This window comes from Eptatretus burgeri, chromosome 12 (genome assembly GCF_056783735.1).
Source record: "Eptatretus burgeri isolate ZD-2024b chromosome 12, Ebu_testis_v1, whole genome shotgun sequence".
Lineage (NCBI taxonomy): Eukaryota > Metazoa > Chordata > Myxini > Myxiniformes > Myxinidae > Eptatretus > Eptatretus burgeri.
The window spans coordinates 43,510,866-43,530,408 of NC_140972.1; the positions used below are offsets into that span (position 1 = coordinate 43,510,866).

The following is a 19,543-nucleotide window of genomic DNA, read 5'->3' on the forward strand; positions in this document are numbered from 1 at the left end:
ACCAATTAGCATAATGTCTGGGTGATTTGACGTCCCACCTGCACGGTATCGGAGTGGAAAGACCTGTAATCTGACCTGGGATGGCCGAACCAGCTGGCCGTTACGATCTCGTTGAAGTGACCCACCGGATTCATTCCAGGCAACCAGAATAAACCCGTGTGGCCACAACAATATGTTGCACATGATCATCACATGTGATGTGGCTGTGCATCACGTGCAATACTCTTTTACCAATTTGTAACCTTTGCTACCCTCATATATTACCACATGATACATTTATTATTTCCATCTTATTCACTGCTTTCCATCATATCCACTTAACGCAAATGTAGTCTTCCACAGAATAAACAAGAAAAAGAGCAATCAGAAATTGTTTGTGTACTGGTGTGTTACGTAATTAATATGAGACATAACTAGAACTGTCACTTTATAACTGCTGGCAGTGATGACTGGGTACCAAGACGTCCCGCTTTGATGTAATCACGCTTTGATCGGACACCTGACCCTACCTCATGACTTTTTTTTTTTAATCAATTATTATTCAATTGAATTCAGAATTGGATTAAAATAAATTCAATTCAAACCAAATGAAAGACCTAATAGGGACAGTCCTGCATTGGAGTAATCAGAAGGAACCCAAACAAGCAAAAAGCAAAGATGAAGTCATCAGGAGGAACATGGATAGGATTCACATTTCAGCTGCTACTCCTCTACTCACAAACCCATGCAGGCAGAGCCAAGTGAGTCTTATTCAAAAAAAGAAAAATAATCAATAGAACAAAAATAACCAAGATCAAAAAATTAAATAATTCTGGCTGCCAGACTTTGTATCCCATCATGTTGAAATTGAAAACATTTATTCCCCAACACTACTCGATCATAATTGCTAAGTTTCACGTCGATTGATTAAGCAATTTCAGATAACACATTATTTAATATTTTTCTTAAATCTAATATGGTGCCAAACCATGTGACCTATCAATTATTCCTTAACAAACTTGAACACTCATGCAATGGGAACATTTGTGTGAAGTTTCCCCTCAATCTGTCCAGCCATTCTGGAGAAGATTTTTTTTTTAATAGGTTTTCAGGCAAATCCAATATGACTGCCAAACCATGTGACTTATGACATCAGATGTGTGAACTTTTTGTTCCTCAAGGATAAGCAGTCATACGATCTATTCAACTCATGGATAGATTTTTTTTGAAGCTTTTTAAATAGATAGATTTTTGAAGCTTAAAATTTTTAAAAAAATATAATATGACTGCCGAATCATGTGACCGATGATGTCATCAAATTTTTTTTCTGTGGACCATTTTAGCCCTAGATGACCCTCAAAAATTTTCATGCTGATCATATGAAGCGTTCTACATATGAAACATTCTACATATGCAATTTTGATGACATAACGAAGGCACCTATGACATCATAAAATAATCACACTTATTTCCCATGAGGATTACGTGCTATGTGCCAAGTTTCAACTTTTTCCTTGGTATGGTTTCAGAGATAGGGGTCCGAAGTTTTTTTTCATTTTTCCAACATGGCCGTCACACCATGTGACCTATGACATCATAATTATTAAATCATTCCACATGAGTAGTCGCACCCATGGTGAAAATTTCGTCTCAATCCGCCAAGCACTTGTGGAGAAATACACGAAAGGTCTGTGCAGACAAACAAACAAACAAACAAACGGACCCAAATGCAATAACCTCCTTCAGCGAGGGTAAATATAAATACGACATCATAATTGCATTGCACTTTTTGTGCACGCATTGGTATGAGGTCCCATTTCATCTTGAACGATAACCTGATAGAAAATATTGATGATGTTGTTGTGGATTCTCGCCACTGGCGTGCGAACAGCCGCCTTTATCCTGATTGCGGCCGCGCGCCCACCGACCGTGGCAATCCAGTCGCAGCTTTCGAATCAACGCCAAAATCCAGCTACGGGTGTGTTTTTAACCACACCACAACCTTGTTAATGCTCTGCCCGCGTGCTACAGGGTCAATCGACGAATTGTCGATTTACCTAATTATTCGCGTGGACAGACTACCGAGAGGTTGTTCCTCAACGGGACTTGCTCAGAAACGAGCCGCTTTAAGCAGCTCTTTCCGTCTGCGATTGCCGAGCGGTTTATTATCGCCAAGCGCTGTTGGACCCGATTATCTTATCAGCTATTAATAACCAGCTGTTTATTCCGAACGCAATTATGGCAGTTCAATGGAGGAAGGGACGCAATGAGCAGGTGAATATTCAAACAATGCGGACATTTATTGTACAGGCACGTATACAATGAATGGGGGTAAGGGACAAGACACGAGCAAAAAGACCTACAGCCGTTGTCTATCTATTACATACATGCACTTAACAACAATTCTACTTATCGGACAAGGCGCCACAGACTTCCATGCAAAAACCCCAGAAAGGAAAAGGGAGAACAGGCCCCGTAGGCCTTTAATGTTCCTCAGAGCTTGGAAGACTGAAGGAGCTCCGCGAGACCGTGCAGGTTACCTGCCACCCTCTTGGTGACTCGCTGGGCGACCCTCGATGTCTCGTCGTCAACACGGCAGCTGGTGTAACGGCGGCTCGGTTGGTCCAGGCCTTGCCGTGCGGCCTGGTCGATCAGGCCTGGTCGACGACGCCTCAGAGTAGCGAACGGGCCTTGCTCTTTTGGAGTTTATGCTCTCTTAAGAGCCCGCTCACTCCTCAGCATCGCTCGGACCGTCCCGGGACCCGATCACCTCGGACCGTTATGTCGCTGGCTGGCAACTTCTCTCCGGCTGGCGACTTCGCTGCCGCCTCCACCGACCCACAACTCTGCACAGCACTGCAGGCTTGACGGGACTCCAGGTTCCACTCCGTACTCCGAACTCCAGACTCCCCTCAACTGGTTTCTCGGCGTTTCAGCCCGGCCTTTTATCGGGTTCGGGGGTGGTGTTTGGACTTTCACCTCCAACCCTTCACCGCCCGCTTGCTCCGCCCCTTTTGTCATTCTGATCCAATCTTTCCGTCAAACGCGGACGTGGTAGGAATCACCAGCTTTCGCTCCAATGAGGGAGTCCTCGTGTTTGTCAGCCGAGATGCTGTTGCTGGCGAAAAGATGGAGGTGCCGTGGAGATGATGGTGAGGAGACGTTTGTTTGGTGATATTGTTTGTTGGGGAAAAGATGGCGGCGCCGTGGAGATGCTGGTGAGGGGATGCTGGCGGTTGTGGCGAAGGTGGTGAGGAGATGTTGGCGGTTGTGGCGAAGGTGGTGAGGAGATGTTGTTTGTTTTAAAATAAAGATAGCAAAAGAATGACGGCTAACTCAAAGATGCACAGCCCGGCTCACAAATATATCCCGTTATACATCCATGGGGAAATCTAATCTGGACACACACTTATCGACATAACTGATCTTCGGGGAACCTGAATGGTGATCTGTGAATTTCCATAACCGTAACAATATGTTGATGATAACGATGATGACTTCACCCACATGATAAGCACTCAGTGTCCCCTTTCTTACCTTTCCGGTCTTTGATCATACTGGTTTTTCAAACATTCTACAGTGTGCGATACCTTGTTCACCATACAAAGCTTCACATCCTCAACATCCTTGAATTTGGTACCCCATTGTTCATGCCGTGCAGGCTTCCATCGGAAGGCACAACACCATCTTGTTTATTGTACTCTATATCCTCAGCTTAACTTTTCAATTCCTCAACAAACGTTTCTGTTTGTTTCAGTGAATTTGTTGCATGGTTCGAAGCGGGCTTCCATCAGGAGACGTCATGCCATATTCAATATGTGCATATTGGTCACCATTTTACTGGCAGGCCTCTTCACTTTGGCTGAATGCTTGAGAAAGAAGACGTCTTCTGTTCCATGCTGTCCAAACTAATGGCAGGGAAACTTGAAGAACAATGATCCTTGCCTTTGGCCAGGTGATTTCGCGTCAGCTAAATGTTTGGAGGGAGAAGATTTCTTTGATGTGCAGAATTTATTTAGTATTTCTCCACGATGGCTTGAAAATAGCAGTGTCTTTCATTTTTGCTGATTGATGCAACAGTCCTAACTGGTCTTTGAGTTGGTCAATAACGTTGCAGTTGGTTCTACCTAAATATATGTTGTACCACATGTTTGTTGTACTGGGACTGCTGTATTCATTTGGATGAGATCATCTTCAGATGTTCATGGAACTAACACTCCTGAAACAACTTTTACAATGCCTCCATCCACCTGCAATGCTGTTATTTTCTACCTTTAACATAAGTATTTTTTTAATCCAAATTGAAATGAATCCAATTTTATTTGATTCATAAATGGCAAATCGATTTTGTGCATTGCATAATTCTTGCAGCAAAAATGAGTTCCTCACTCCGTATGCATGCAGTATTACGAGATTGTCTTTTTGCCCTTGTTAGGTCAGCTCGCTGACCTAATATAACCATTTGATGTCCGTCCGTCAACAATTTTTATATCTCCTCCTAGATGTCTCAGCCGATTGAGTTATAACTTGACATGATGATAATACTAGTTGCTCTCTATAGATCGTCTCAGCCCTTTTTCGCATTTTCGCCTCGGGGACAAGGTTGCAGGGTCATCAAGTACAAAATGACCGATTGGTCGAATGGCCTATAAGGAAGCATCGGGTGGCTATAATGCATAATGGGGTTCATAGGGATTTTGAAGAAGATTTCATTCGACCAACTAGTTTCTCATTACCTCTGTCATCTGGCCCTGTTTATTGGGCAACACAATGTCCATTGACTTCAACACGGCTTCGTGCGGGTATTTTAAGTTAAATTTAAATTGTTTTCACTATTCATCGTCGCTAAAGTTGATTAACACTCGGTTGCATCAAGTTTTGTGAAAATTGAATGTTTATATCCTCGGTCTGTGTGGAATGCATTACAGTGAGGGGTAGCTTCCATGGGCTTACATCCGTTTCCATGCCATATAACGAGGCTGTCTTAAGTTCTAGTTGATTTCTGTTTTCACTTTTGGGACCTTCTGGTGTATCTACACGTTTAATGAAGATAATTTTTTTTTTCAAATAAGATAACAGAAATACACTTTTCATGAGGAAAATTTATTCAATTCAAATAACCGTGAGACTGGAAGGGACTCCACATGCTTTCCGTTCACTGCTTCACCTCGTAACCTGTCCTCCTGAGGGACTGCTTATCGTAGTGTCTGTGACATTAATGTTTATATTTTAGATAGTTTGGGGATGTGCTCTGCAAGTATCTGAAAGAATTCCGGTGAAAAATGGACGTTTTAAGATATTGTTAGGGCATTTCATTCGATGGCGAGCTGGCTGGTCACGTGACGCCATGCAGACATGCAGGAAGCGAGTGATTGAGATTCTCGGTGGCCTGAGGGACCTTTTTAGTTGGGGTCCAGCTCTGTCCTGGATACAGCCATTAAATGCACACACTTACAGTATTTATTTCACGGCCATAAACGCGGGTTTGAAAATTGTATAATGATGTTGGGAATGATTTCTACAATATGGAGATTTTTGCTTCGAGTGGCCTCACGCATTTATTTTAAATTCAATTTGAATTCTGTTTTCACTTTCCGCAGTTGCTAAGGTTGATTCACACTCGGTTGCATCAAGTTTTGTATTCGAGCTGACCGCCAAACCCACTCGGGTGTATTTTTTTCTATAATGATATAAAATTGTAAAACCCTCGTATACAAGATTGTCCTTGTTTTTTGGCAAATGTTTTGTTCATTGTGCTCTCTTTCTTTAAAGCCCTTTGCATGGTTTTAAGGTCAGCATTAGAGGCATGGTAAAAGTTGCCTTTTGGCTTCTAGGGTGTTAGAAAACATTTTCACCACTTTTCCAGTTCTTTTGGAAAAGCCAAGGCCAATTCCAAAATGTTTTGTTTTTTGTTTGTATGTTTGTTTATGCATTTATTTCCTTATTTTTGCACTTACTTCAAGCATATATTAATTTGCTTCAGTATTGTTGTGTCGACGGGTCTGACTCATGTCAACCTTCACGCTGGAGGTCAAAGACCTCCACGGATAGTCAAATGGTCTTTATACACTACACTGCAAACTGAGTTTGTCCCCCGATCCACGCTCTAATATCGGGGCACTTTTTTTTTTAAACTTAAGGTTCCCCAAAAGGCTGATCAAACACGTTCTGAAACTGGTGGGAGGTCCAAGCACACAAGAAGGCAGAATGCAGCAAGATGTTTCTTGTTATTAAATGGTTTATTCAAAACTATGGGGGATGTGGAAGATGAGATGCTAATAATAAATAAATTTAGCAGACCTGCTGATGAAAAGACAAAGGAATAGAGAAGAAAGGAACACACAAACTTGTAGTACAAATGAAAGAACTAAACTCTAAACTATGGTGTAGAAAATGCCAGACTCGCTTCAGAACAATGGTTAACCAAACAGATGAGGACTTGAGTAGGTACTGTATGAGCTAGTCTTGGGCTGTACTATGATGGCACCGTGCAGGCTGGTTTTGGCACAAGGCCGGAGACGAGGGGGGCGAAGGCGGGGAGATGCAATGGCAATGAGGAGGAAATGACCTCCACGGTCTCTCAATGGTCCACACAAGAACAGCGGATTTTCTTTGTCTGGAAGAAGCCCCCACACCTGCATGAACATGGCTTTTTATCTCCTCTGGGACCAACTTGCAGCCCGTGGCTGGTCCCATAATTGTCTGTCCCCCGCAAAAGTGTTCCACATCTCTCCAGGCCTCCACAGCTCACTGCACCATCCTTGTCTGCAGTCCTTGATCAGACAGCCGACGTTGGTTCCATTCATTCTAATCGCTTAGTGCTATCCTGGTGTCTTTCTGCCATGTGCCACAAGTTTCTCACCTAGCCTCGCCTGTAAACAAGAGGTGTAACAATGCAATCTTACCATATTATACTCTAAGATTTACAATCACCGCCTCCTCGGTGTATGTTTTGCAATATAACTTACCTCTGACAGGTTCCTATAACAGCCATAACTCTATCCTACTCAAGCACACTGACCAAGCTATTCTTAGCACATTCTAGCTATGAATTCCCACCCCCTTCCATATAACAGTATTTAATAATTTGTTTGTCACATGTGAGCATGTTTATACAAATCTGTGTGGCTATGATTAGTTGTAATCTTCTGTCTTCTTCTTCCTGTGTTTCTACCTTCCCAACACTTTTAATTTTCTGGTTGACGTGTATTGTTTTTATCTCCAATATACTTGTATACTTTGGTAATTTGGAGAAAATAAGTGTCATTACTGATTCCACTTTATTTCAGGAAAGGTATTATGTTGTTAAGCTGACGAATGGTCAAGACGTTTCCTGACAAACTTGCAGACAGACCATTAGCTCATTAAAACGTGTCATGCAAGTTGAGATTCTTGTTGGTAAAAGTTGTGTTCAGATGAAGTGACTGGGCTGCTGAGATGGACATAGAAAAGCTCAACATGGGTTTTAACTGGAGCTGTTGATAATAATATTCTGTGACAAATCTGAAGTTGAGCTTTTGTTGCTTTTGTAAAATTTTGTTGAGACGATTGAGAGGCAGCTCATGTTATTTCAGTTTATTAATTTGTTGTGCATCTGGCTTTGGAATAAAATGCTTTTGTTAAAAAAGAAAAAGAAAAAAGAAGTGTGTTGAGTGGGGGGACTGGTAGAGGAAAGGACAAACACTGCTACATAGGTTTGTAAAATTGTCAGAGCCAGTGGTAAAAATACAGAAGGCCAAATTTAATTTAGGCCATGAGCTAATCACTTAAGGCAGCCTGGTTCTTGTCCAGTTGGTCAGGCACCAGTGAGAATGACCATCTTGTCTTTGAGGAGCTTTTAATTCTGGTGATTTACATATAAAATCTGATCTTTGCTCTCATGATCTTTGCACAGGAGCGAGCATTTGGGGAGCTTGAGAAAAACAGTGACAAACAGCATGCTGAGCTGTCCGTGTGGAGCAGCAGCCCACCAGCCCATTTGCACGATCTGTTATCTTCCCTGCATAAGCATCTGCTTGCATTCTGCCATGTAAACACCGAAGAAGAGGTACCACACCATGATGGAAGCACGGATGAAACTTCTGTATGTGTACGGAAATCTGTATTTTTGTAACGACCCAAGCGGAGGTTTCCGTATGTTCGTCATCAGAAAGGCATGCCGTGATTATAGGGAACTGAGGTGCTATTCCGATATTCTGATTTGTTTCTTAACCCATTTCATCCGGATGGGGTGCAATGTCAACGCATCATGACCACAATTATATGAATTACTCCGATGGTAGTTTTTTTTCTTTTTTAATGAAGTATTTTTGTAGAAGTTAGCCAGGTATAAAGCTTGCAAGCACGTTACCGTGATCAGATGTCTGCCAGGCAGGAGAAAGTCTGTCTATGTCAGTAAATATGGAAATAGTGTCCATTGTTGGATTTTCCCATCGCCATTCCCTCTTACATTAACTTCATGGAAAATATCGAAGTCATGTCTTTACATTGCACGAAGTAAAGACTCGATTCTGCTGCACACAAATACAAAACTTGATAATGTCTGTTGGTCATGGTGAAGTACGACACCAATATATTGTTACGGATTCGCGCCCGCCGGCGTGCTGACGGCCACGTAACTCGAATCGCGGCACGTCGCCCACCGAACGGACAATCCAGTCGTGACCCTCTCGGACTAACGCCGGGAACCAGTCACGGGTGGACCTTTCGGTCTCACCGCGATCGAGCCAATCGGCCCCCGCGTGGGATAGGGTTGCTCGCCAAATTCGACCTACCTAAGTACCCACACGGAGGGTAGACCGGGCGATCGCACCTCGCCGCAGGTCGACTTCGGACACGGGCCACTTAAGCGACCCGTTCCGTACTATCGGGATAACCGAGCGGTGTTATCGTCGGCCTCGACGGTTCGATTAATTATCGGGCGTATTCAGCCCACTACCAACCCTTTACGTGAAGCAAGATGAGGATTCAATTAAAGAAATGACGAAGCGAAGCGGGAAAACAGTTCAACATAAAGCACATTTATTCGCGATGAACGGAAAGCACACATATACAATTCCACCAAAAGCACATAGAAAAGAAGAAGACAAAAAGCAAATGCGACAATGCAGATCTAATACCGATTACGCGAGCACACGGCAACACTTATACAATTTTACTTCACAGACGGCGCTGACAACACACATTCCCAAAGCAAAAGAAAAGAGAACCACCCTCCAGGATGAGGGGGTAGGCGGGCCTGGGGCCGAGACCGTATCGGGCCTACCCGTCTGGTGATGAGACGCGGAGCGGCGGTGGTGCCTCAACTCCGCGGGCCTCGCGGACAGTGTCTGGTAGGGGGTGGGAAGGGGGCCCCCTTGGTCGCACTATCTCAGCGCGGGGGGAAACAGGAGGGGGTTGCTGATGCTCAGGGAAAGGAGGATTTTTACTCTGTCTCGGGTCCCGCGACGAGCGTCTCCACCTCGACCAGGTCGCGCCGTCGGCCTCTCTGGTGTGCAGCTCCCGGCACCGACGCGAGCACCCCCTCGTCTGCCTTCGCCGCCGCCGCCTCTCCACAGCTCCGTCCTCTTCGCTCCGACTCTAACTCCGAACTCTTCCTCCTGCGAACTCCTTCCAACGCACACACAACCCTTTTCTGACGAACGCAGCCGCTTCGCCTTTGACCCCCTGCCTTCGACCTTTCACCTCGCTCCCCATTGGCCCGAGAAAAAGTGGGCGTGAATGCATTTTGATCCATGAATTTGCATATAGCGACCGCCCTCCAACGCCCTGGAGGCAGGGCCAAATCGCCCCTCGCTCACCGATTGGACGGAACAAAAGTGGGCGTGAGTCGTTTTTGATCCGTTTTTGGAGCGGAAAGTCCGTGGTTTTGTACACGCTGTTCGGCGCGCGCCCTGCACGAGTCCAATACCAGTACCCACAAGCGGCGCAAGAACGGTGGCGATGCGACGGTTGCGAGGTGTGACGGTAAAGGTCATGGCTGTTGTGGTGAAGCGGCGCCGCGGTGGGTGGTTGATGTTGTGATGACTGTTGAGACGCGGTTGGCGGTGGTAATCATGGCGGTTGGTCCAAAATAAACATAGTAAAAGAAAAACGGCTATCCTGAAGAGTCGCAGCACGCATAAATGACATGTATTCCCTCTAGACAACGGGTTTGGGCCTAACTACACATATACTTACCGAGATATCTCACCTAAGGGACGTGAATGGTGGTTTGCGAATTTGGTAACCACAACAATATCTAACAAGCAACTTTGACGCAGGAGGAGGCCATTTGGCTCATCATGCCTGTGCTGCACCATCACCACATTAAATCAATCACCCAGGCTCTTGACTTGGTTTCACTGTTTGGGAGGGGGGGAGTGGTGGTGGTGGTAATGAGAAAAGTGTGGCAGTGTGGCAGACACAAGGACTAGAGTGTTATACAATAATGCAAATATAATCAATACTTTAAAACTCGGTGTTTACAGACCCATGAAAACATAAGGGGGAATAGTGAATGCTGTGGTTTACACCGGAGTGAGGGTAATTCTGGGAAACCCTACATTACATGACTCATGAGCTTAAATGGGGAGTGAATGCTCTGGTTTTGCACCACAAGTGAGCGTGATTTCTGTAAACCGCTCCAGCACATGATGCATGACATTCCTGCTCCTCCCCCCCCCCCCTTTCTAAAATACTTGCATTGGACGTCCTGTAAAGGTATGTGGTATTTAGTATTCACTTATTTTATGATAACAAAATGCTTCACTGACTGAAAGTAATCTTCCCAGCAATGGCTGTTCAGGTGAAACAAAATTTTTTTTCCCCCAAATATCACTTTTTCATTTGCATAGTTTTTTTGGTGCAATTTGGACAGGATCACCCCCAAAATGCATATTTTGACATCAATTTTACCAAATTCATCTGGGGGGAAGGCCCTGGACTCCCCTTGTAGGGACTCGTTTTGCTCGTTACTTTCCTTTTTACAAAAGTTCTGCAGTTTTACCCATGCGGAAGTGTATATATTTTTTTTAACCTTTTTTTTTTTCTTTTTTTGTTCTCATTTGAAGATTAATGTGAATCTCATTTGAAATGGAACATGTGCGAAATCTCAAGCCTCCAGCCTTGTTCTAAATATTATCCCCTTCCCCATAAGCATAACATTTCGAGAGTCTTCTGTTAGCCTAGCCTGTACTCCGTGGTGTGTGTCTGTCTCTCTGTATCTGTGTCTGTGTCTGTGTCCATGCCATAACTTACTATTTGAGCTTTTCTCATCAAGTTTTCAACAAACCTTTACTATGGGAATATAGTGAAAGTAATTAATAATTGGGTCAAAATGTCCAAGGGCAAAGTCACAGTTTGTATAAATAAGCCCGCTCAGCCCTTCCACCATGTTTCAGTATGATATGGCTAGGATTTTTAATTGCTTCCCTGTTTTTCTTCATTTACCATTTGAGCTTGTGTGTGTCTGCACAGGCCATAACTTTTTTTTTTAACCATTTGAGCTTTTGCCATCAATTTTTTTCAACAAACCTTTATTATCATTACCTGCAGAGTACCTGCCCGACGCGTGATCTAGTTCCAGGCATGCAACATGTTCTTTTGAGGCATACCTTTATTTGGGCGGTGTATAGGCACCTAACAGCTCGGTATACGCAAAAAAAACAACCTGGGTTACGTGCATGAAGCAAAAACATACCTACTGCTTATAATTCAATACACCTTACAGCACTGAAAAATGTGGGGCAAAGAATACTGTGCTGTAAATGGTGGAGTCTTGTAATACTCCCCCCCTCCCCCCTCCCCACACACACACCTGGAGGTGCCACTACATGATATACATTTACCTAGAAAATTTGCATCCACCCCTTCTCCCCTCAAAGACAACCAGCAAAGATAAAAACCCACCTATACATTAATTGGGGCTATGATGATCCTCTGTAGCAAGTCTGGATGTAATTGGCCCAGAACCATATGAGTAGCGGGACAAACAAACAAACCCACAAACAACAAACAAAACACGAATTAGTTAAAAATATATATTTTAGCTGTTTTCGTCAAATTTAGTTTGAGTACAGAGAGGACATGGACAAGCTTGGCATTTTGAGATGGTTTCCAGTTCCTATTGTTTTGTGGTGCTATAAATTCAAAATGACTTGGATATTTTTGAATCACCAACATTTTAATTTCACAGGTTCTTGAACATATGAAAGATGGTATGCTGAAATGCTACACATTGTGAAATACTCTGTATACCGGATGTCCTTGCGTTGTTGTGTGCCATTTTGTTGCCTGGTTAATAATGTTTTGTTTTGTTTCTTTTGTTCTAGAGCTGTTCAAGCGTGGCTCTTTTGCACAAGCACTTGCAGCTACTACTTCCTCATGCTACAGACATATTCACACGTTCGAGCTCACTTCTACGTGAAAGTGCACAGAACGACACTGTGAAGGATAAACTACAGAGTAAGATTATAATTTGTATAAATTGCTTTATGAAATTGTATCAATTATTCTCAAAAAAAACGTTTTGTTGCTTTTATTTTTCTTTTTCTTCTGCATTTTTTTTGTTTTCTGCAAGTCTATAGTCACCTGCAAAAGTATTCACCCCCCCCCCAAAGTTTTTACATTTTGATGCTACCTGAGCTTATTTAATGATGCTTTCAAATCAAACTTGACACATAGTTTTCACAAACTACTCCAAAGTGATAATGCAGATACAATATGAATAAGGTAGATTAACAGAGAAAATCAGATGATTTTCATTTGCATAAGTATTCAAACCCTTTGTCTAATTAACCCAAAATTGCTTGAGGAGCAAATTATTTGTTTGAAAGGTTATAAAATAAGTGTAATAGGTTTCACCAGCATGTAATCAGTAGTTTAACTTAAAAATTCAGCTCCCCCACTTATCTAAGGAGTTTTAAGGCACAACTCACTTGTTCAACCAACAAGGCAAATATCAAGACCAAGGAGCTTTCCAAATTAGTCAGACATACAGTGGTGGAGAAGAACCTTTCAGGAGAGGGTTATAACAATATTTGAGTCACTCATTATCCCTTTGAGTGTGGTGAATTCCATCATTAAGAAGTTGAAGACTTATCATACCACCTAGAATCTACCCAGATCAGGTCACCCATCCAAACTCAGCAGATCAGCAAGCAGAAAACTGGTTCGGGATGTCACTGTAAATTCAACAATGGCTTTTAAAGATCTGTGAGGCTCTATATGTCTGAAATGGGGGTCAGTGTTCATCAATCAACAATATCCCATTCCCTTCACAAAGCTGGCCTCTGTGGACAAGTGGCAAGAAAGAAGCCATTACTTTTAAAAAAAAGCGCATCTAAAAGTTTGTGTGGAGTTTGTGAAAAAACATCTTGATGTTACTACAGGAATGTGGAGAAAAGTTTTTTGGTCAGATGAGAGAAAAATTGAACTTTTTGGTCTGAATTCAAAGGGTTACGTCTGGTGCAAACATAACACTGTACATCACCCAGTCAACAGCACCCCTACTGTCAAGCATGGTGGTGGCAGCATCTTGTTACGTATGGAGCTGCTTTTCATCAGCAGAGACAGGCAAGCTTGTCAGGATTGAAGGGACAATGGACGGTGCAAATTACAAGAGAATCCTTGATGAAAACCTGCTTTAGTCAGCCATGAATGTGAAACTGGGTAGGAGATTCACATTTCAGCAGGACAATGATCTGAAGCGCAATGCTAAACCACACTGGAGTGTCTGAATAAGAAGAAAATATATGTTCTTGAGTGGCCCAGTCAAAGTCCTGATTTGAACGCTAATTGAACATTCATGGCGATACTTGAACATTGGAGTCCATCGACGATCCCCATCAAACTTGGCAGAACTGGAGCAATTTACATGTGAAGAATGGGGAAAAATTCACCATCTCACTGTGCAAAGCTGGTAGACCTACCCACAAAGACTCAGAGCAGTCATTGCTGCAAAAGGTGATTGCACCAAGTACCTGACGTAAGGGGCTGAATACTTTTGTAACCAGTGAATGTTGATTTGTACATGTTTTTTGCAGGTATTCCTGACATGGAACCTCCTTCAACTATAACATTGTTTTGTTTGATCACTTCAGTTGTGGATAAAGTTCATTTGGAAAATTTGTTTCTACATATTTCGTAATTCATCGAAATGTGGCATTTATTGGTCGAGGGTGAATGCTTTTGCAGGCTACTGTATTATTATATACATTTTGTGCTTGGCACCATCCACTATATCCTGATGGATGAAGTCATTGCTGACAAAGCTGACAAGCTATCACTCACACAAAGCCTTGTATGTCACAATTGTATTCTGCAATTTAAATAAAATGCAAAAACTGCATTTATTTGCATTTAATTGTGTCTAATTTACAACGTTTATTTTGCTATTGATGCAAGTTTATGACATCCACATCTTTCGAAGAAATTTGTGAACAGCACAACTCTATGCCGGTAAACTCACGATTCAACATTTCTTTTTTTTATACAGCCTTTAAAACTTTTATTTAATTCTCAACCAATCAAATTTGCTGTTCTCAGAGCAGGGGACATCAAAATGGTGGCACTGAGTGATGTAAAGCTTGAGCTAACTTCGTCCAAATATAAAGGGATGGGGTAACCCTTCCCCATGTTCCTTTTATTAAGACTGTGTCGGGTAAAGTGTTCAATGACTCAAGTTATCTCCGCCACATAAGGTGGAAGTAGGTTATGTTTTCACCCCTGTCTGTCTGTTTGTTTTGTCTCTGTCTGTTTGTTTGTGTGCAGGATATCTCAAAAAGTTGTGGACGGATTTGGATGAATCTTGGTGGATAGGTTGGGTGTGTGACAAGGACAAATTGATACGATTTTGGTGAAGATCCAAAATCGGATATGGATACGAGTTATTTAATTTTTTAACTGTGGTTCTTTACCATTGAGAGATGGGGCCATAATCGACATCTAGCATTATATTTAAAAAATGTATTGGACCCGATATTTTCTTGTGGATCAGGTATTGCGTGGCAAAGGTATGCGCACGACGGAGTGCCCTTCTAGTTAACCTCCGCCATCGAAGATGGACGGAGGTTACTGTTTTCACCCCTGTCTGTTTGTTTGTTTGTTTGTTTGTGAACAGTATTACGGAAAAGCTCTTCGACGAAACTTGGTGGGGGGATTAGGTATGGTCCAAGGATCATGCCATTAGATTTTGGACTTGGTCCAAAGTCCAATATGGCCGCGATGGTGGCCATTTTGAAAAATTATTTGAATTTTTGTTTTTGCATTTCTACATGTTTTAAGTGATTTCCAAGCCCCCCCCCCAAAAAGTTAGAGAAAAAAAAAAACAGAAAATTTTGCAACTTTTTTTTCAACAAAATTTCGATTTTTTTTTTTTTTTTTTTTTTTGCATTTCTACATGTTAGAAGTGATTTCCAACAAAAAACATGCCAAAATTATAATTGCGGCTGATTTTGGAACTTCAGGTGGATATACCCACATAAAATCAATTTCTGTCTCAAGGAATCTAGTTATGACGAATGAATTGAGTATGTAAAAGGGAAAGTTGCAAACTATAACTCTGTGAGCACTGTTGACGTCAATTTGAATGAATAGGATATCAGGTTCACTTGAGTGACCTAGCAGTATTGGCGGCGGAGGTATTGCACTCTACCGAGTGCCCCCCCCTCTAGTTTTATGGCTGTGCTCTTCTCTGCCCATAGGATGGCACCTGTGAATGTACTGTAGTTGCTTGCATGTTTTATTTTTGCAGTCTTTCTTGTGCAAACAAATGGCTAAATTGGAATGTGATCAATGAACATGAATGGTTTGAGGCTGCGCAAGAATATTAACTTTCGCTCTCCTAAATCGAAAATCCCCAAATGGTTTGAAAGCCCTTTGGGGGTAGCGAGACCATCATGACTTTTCCTAAATTCACTGTCATGTGTATCAATGAATATGACAATATCACATTGGTGGAAGCAACCATTCATACTTTGAGGCAGGCAAATGCTGGCACACTTCAGCTAATCTTCGGCCTTCAGGGATGGATATTGTGTGGTGGTGCAATTGTGGTTAATAGTTCTGATGTGTGAAGGTGATTGGCTGTGATTCTGTGGTGTGCAGGTATACTCTATGGCTCTGCTGCAGGCAGTATGCTGTGCCAGATTGTCAATTCGCTCCTGCTTCTTGCCATGCCTGTGGTTCGGCCTTTGCTCTGCCACCTTATTGAGATGCTTCCATCCTTGGATTGCCTTAATCGCTTGCTTCCGGCTGCCAGCCACTTGGAAAAGCAGGAACTGGAGTGGCCCTTAAATGGTATATGTCCTTTTATGTGTTGTACTTGTGCAAATCTTTCATTTTTTGCTTGTTTTTCTTTTTAATAATTCTAAGCTCTTGAAAATCTTGTACAGTACAATGATTATTTTGAAGTTTGCACAGTTAGTACTGGTAACCTTTATCTTGATGCTGGTTTATTGGTAAAGTGATCGCATAGATTTAAGCCGAGTGATGTCACGACTGGTAAATAGCACCGAGCGGTAGTTGTGCTAATCAAGGATAGGGCTCAGTTGTGGTTTCGCGTTAAGTTTTGACTACCACACAATAGATGCAACACAGAAATTCATCCAAGTAGACTATAACAGAACTGAAGTACTGTCAGATCCCGACATTTACGGGGGATATGTTCCTAGAAAATTCCACGCATGCCACAACTGTGAATGTCGGGGCTTTGTTTCAAGGGGAAAATGGGGGATAGGTTCCCGACAGATCACGATAAATGCTGCGAATGGCGACACCGCAAATGTTTGGGCATTGTTTCAATGGCAAAAAGGGGGATAGGTTCCCGGTGGTTCGTGATTCATGAAAAATGCTGCGAATGGTGACACCGCAAATGTTTGGGAATCGTTTCAATGGCAAAAAGGGGGATAGGTTCCCGGTGGTTCGTGATGCATGAAAAGTATGCGAATGGCGACACCACAAATGTCACACCATTGTTTCATTGGAAAAGTGGGGGATGGGTTCCTGGCAGTTCCCGATTCAATGGGGAGAATTTTCAATGGTTAAAATTTTTTTGACCGTGAATGCACATGATTACAGTTTCATTAAAAAATGCTTACAAATAATAAAAAAACGACAATACCAAGTACCGTTTCCAATGTTTATTGAAGGAATACTATTACCGTTTATTAAAAGTGCTTAACCAACCGTACTGTAAAATAATATACAATAACAGCAGGTACCATTTCAAATTTTATTTACACAAACACGTACAACTTTTAAAATGATGATGATTATTATGAATTAAAATCCAGGAAACTCAAATAACTCCTCTGAAGCAAGTGAGGATGCTGATGAGTCATGCACAGAAACCAATGTAGGTGAGGACACTGAAGCTGATGCAGGAGATGTCGCTGATGAGTCGTGCACTGAGAGGGAGGAAGGAGAGGCAGGAGATAGTGCTGATACTCCTGAGGTGGAGGGACCAGGGCAAAAAAAAAATGCGTGATCGAGAGCGGCTTGGCAGATTGCTGCAGGTTTCGATGTAGCTCTTTGTATGGCATCATCACTGTCATACAACCCCCCGCTTGAACTTGAAGTAACGCTCCATGACCAGATCGGCACCTTGAAGCCTGTTGGCAATTGCCCGCATGTCCCGCAGCATCTCACCCAGGAAGTTGACCATGAGGTTGGACCTCGACACCTCTTCCTCCTCATCGCTGCATGCCTCCTTCTCCTCGGAAACCTTGGTGTTGACGTCCAACTCCTCGGTAAGCTCCTCGGCATGTAAAACAATATGATCATCCATCTCCTCAAGCTCCATGTCATCAAAGCTTTCCCCTCCCACCTCCCATGCCAAACCGTCATTTTCATGCCTCTCCTCCGTGTTATCGCGAAAGCCTGTAAAGTTCTTCACTGCCTGTGGCCACAGGTTTTGCCAGTAGGCATTTATGGTGGAGGCTCTCACCTTGGCCAGCGACTCTTTTATGGCACCGATGCAATGGACTATGTTTAACTCTTGAAACACTGCCTGACGGTGGGCGGTCCATCGTATCCAAAATTTGGCAGTTATAGTTTGTTTTGAAAGTGGAGATTACCCCTTGGTCGAGCGGCTGGATCAGGAAGGTGGTGTTGGGTGGTAGGAGGTAGGAAGATCACATCGACGTTCGATTGAGCCACCTTCAGCTACCCAGGGTGGTCAGGAGCATTATCAACGAGCAGGAGAACCATAAACGCAAGGATTTTTTTTTTCCACCAGGTACCTCTCCACCTGAGGGATGAAACGGTTATGGAACCAGTCCATGAAAATTGCTGCCGTTGTTCTTGCCCCTGAAAGCACGTGAGATCAGGGAATGGGACATCATCATGGGCTCTGTCATACAGTCCCCTTTTGTGTTTTTGCAGAGAAGAGATACCTGGTCCTTTGCGGCCTTATATCCCGATGCTGTCGACTTGTGCGTCGAGATAAAAGTTCGCCTTGGCATCTTTTTCCAAAACAGGCTGGTTTCGTCAGCATTGAACACCTGCTCTCGCAAGTACCCCTTCTCCACCATTGGGCAGTGTTTAAAGAGATGAGCTGTGCGAGTTGAACAGGGAACATTTTTGCTGCCTTGCGGTCTGTGGCTGCATGCTCGCTTGATAGTTTGACGTTGCGGAGACTGTATCGCTTCTTGAAGCGGTCAAACCATCCCCTGCTCGTTTGGAATGGACTTGGGCTGCTCATACCTGCGTCGCTCAGCGTATCATTCATGCTAGTCTTTATAGTGTGAATGGTGGAACATGCTGCACAGCTCGGATTTTAGTGAGAATGGTGGGGCAAGGCCACACAGCTCATTAATACCGTGGCTAAAACATTTTTATGCGCCCGCGAAAAACAGTGAAAACACAAAGCACAGGGCCGCAAATGTATAAGCAGGTCATGCGCACGACTCGTAGAAGATGTGTTTTTTTCATATGTACAGCTGCTCTATGCGGGGCTGGTGGAAGATATGTTTTCGCACTGTTATGCGTGCAGCTCGTAGAATATATATATTTTTTTGCGCCCTCAAAAACCACGAATATGCAAAGAACAGGGCCACAAATGTAGAAGCAAGTCGCATTTTATCAACCATGAATTTGTGGGGTCCGCAGACAGCAAATCCACAAATGTCAGTGTCTGACAGTTTATGATCACTAAGAAAGGCATTTGTCATAGGTAATCAACAATCTAGTAGCAAGGCAAGTGTTGCTCGTAATGGAAATACCTTTGGAATATTAACATGCTGGTAGTGCGTGCACTCTACACTTGCCAACGCAACGACTTTACTGGACAAATATCATCAAGTATAATGTTGCTTTTGTTGCCTGTACTGTATATATACACGACCTTGTATTGAAATGCATTAATCTTTAATACAATGGAAATTTTTTATTCCATTTAAAATATTTGCCTCATTATGGAAAACTTACCATATTTGATGGATCTACATCTGGGGATGTCTCGAGTATTTTGATCGAATGTAACAGGTGTTTGTCAATGTCAAAATGTCTTATTGCTAATGATGCGTCATCAGCATATCGTGCAACATCCTTAATAATCTCTTCCATTGCTCTTACCTTTGGCTCA

General features: G+C 42.9%; 1 protein-coding gene across 8 annotated transcripts in view; it reads left to right on the forward strand.

The window, feature by feature from the left end:
• Nucleotides 1–19,543, forward strand: part of HERC1 (HECT and RLD domain containing E3 ubiquitin protein ligase family member 1) — a 964,782-nt gene that overhangs the window by 82,691 nt on the left and 862,548 nt on the right. For all 8 annotated transcript variants that reach the window (XM_085850311.1, XM_085850306.1, XM_085850308.1 and 5 more), the window contains exons 17-19: nt 7,874–8,026; nt 12,291–12,423; nt 16,066–16,257. In XM_085850311.1, coding sequence (XP_085706437.1) covers nt 7,874–8,026; nt 12,291–12,423; nt 16,066–16,257 — 478 coding nt within the window. The remainder of the gene's footprint in view (nt 1–7,873; nt 8,027–12,290; nt 12,424–16,065; nt 16,258–19,543) is intronic.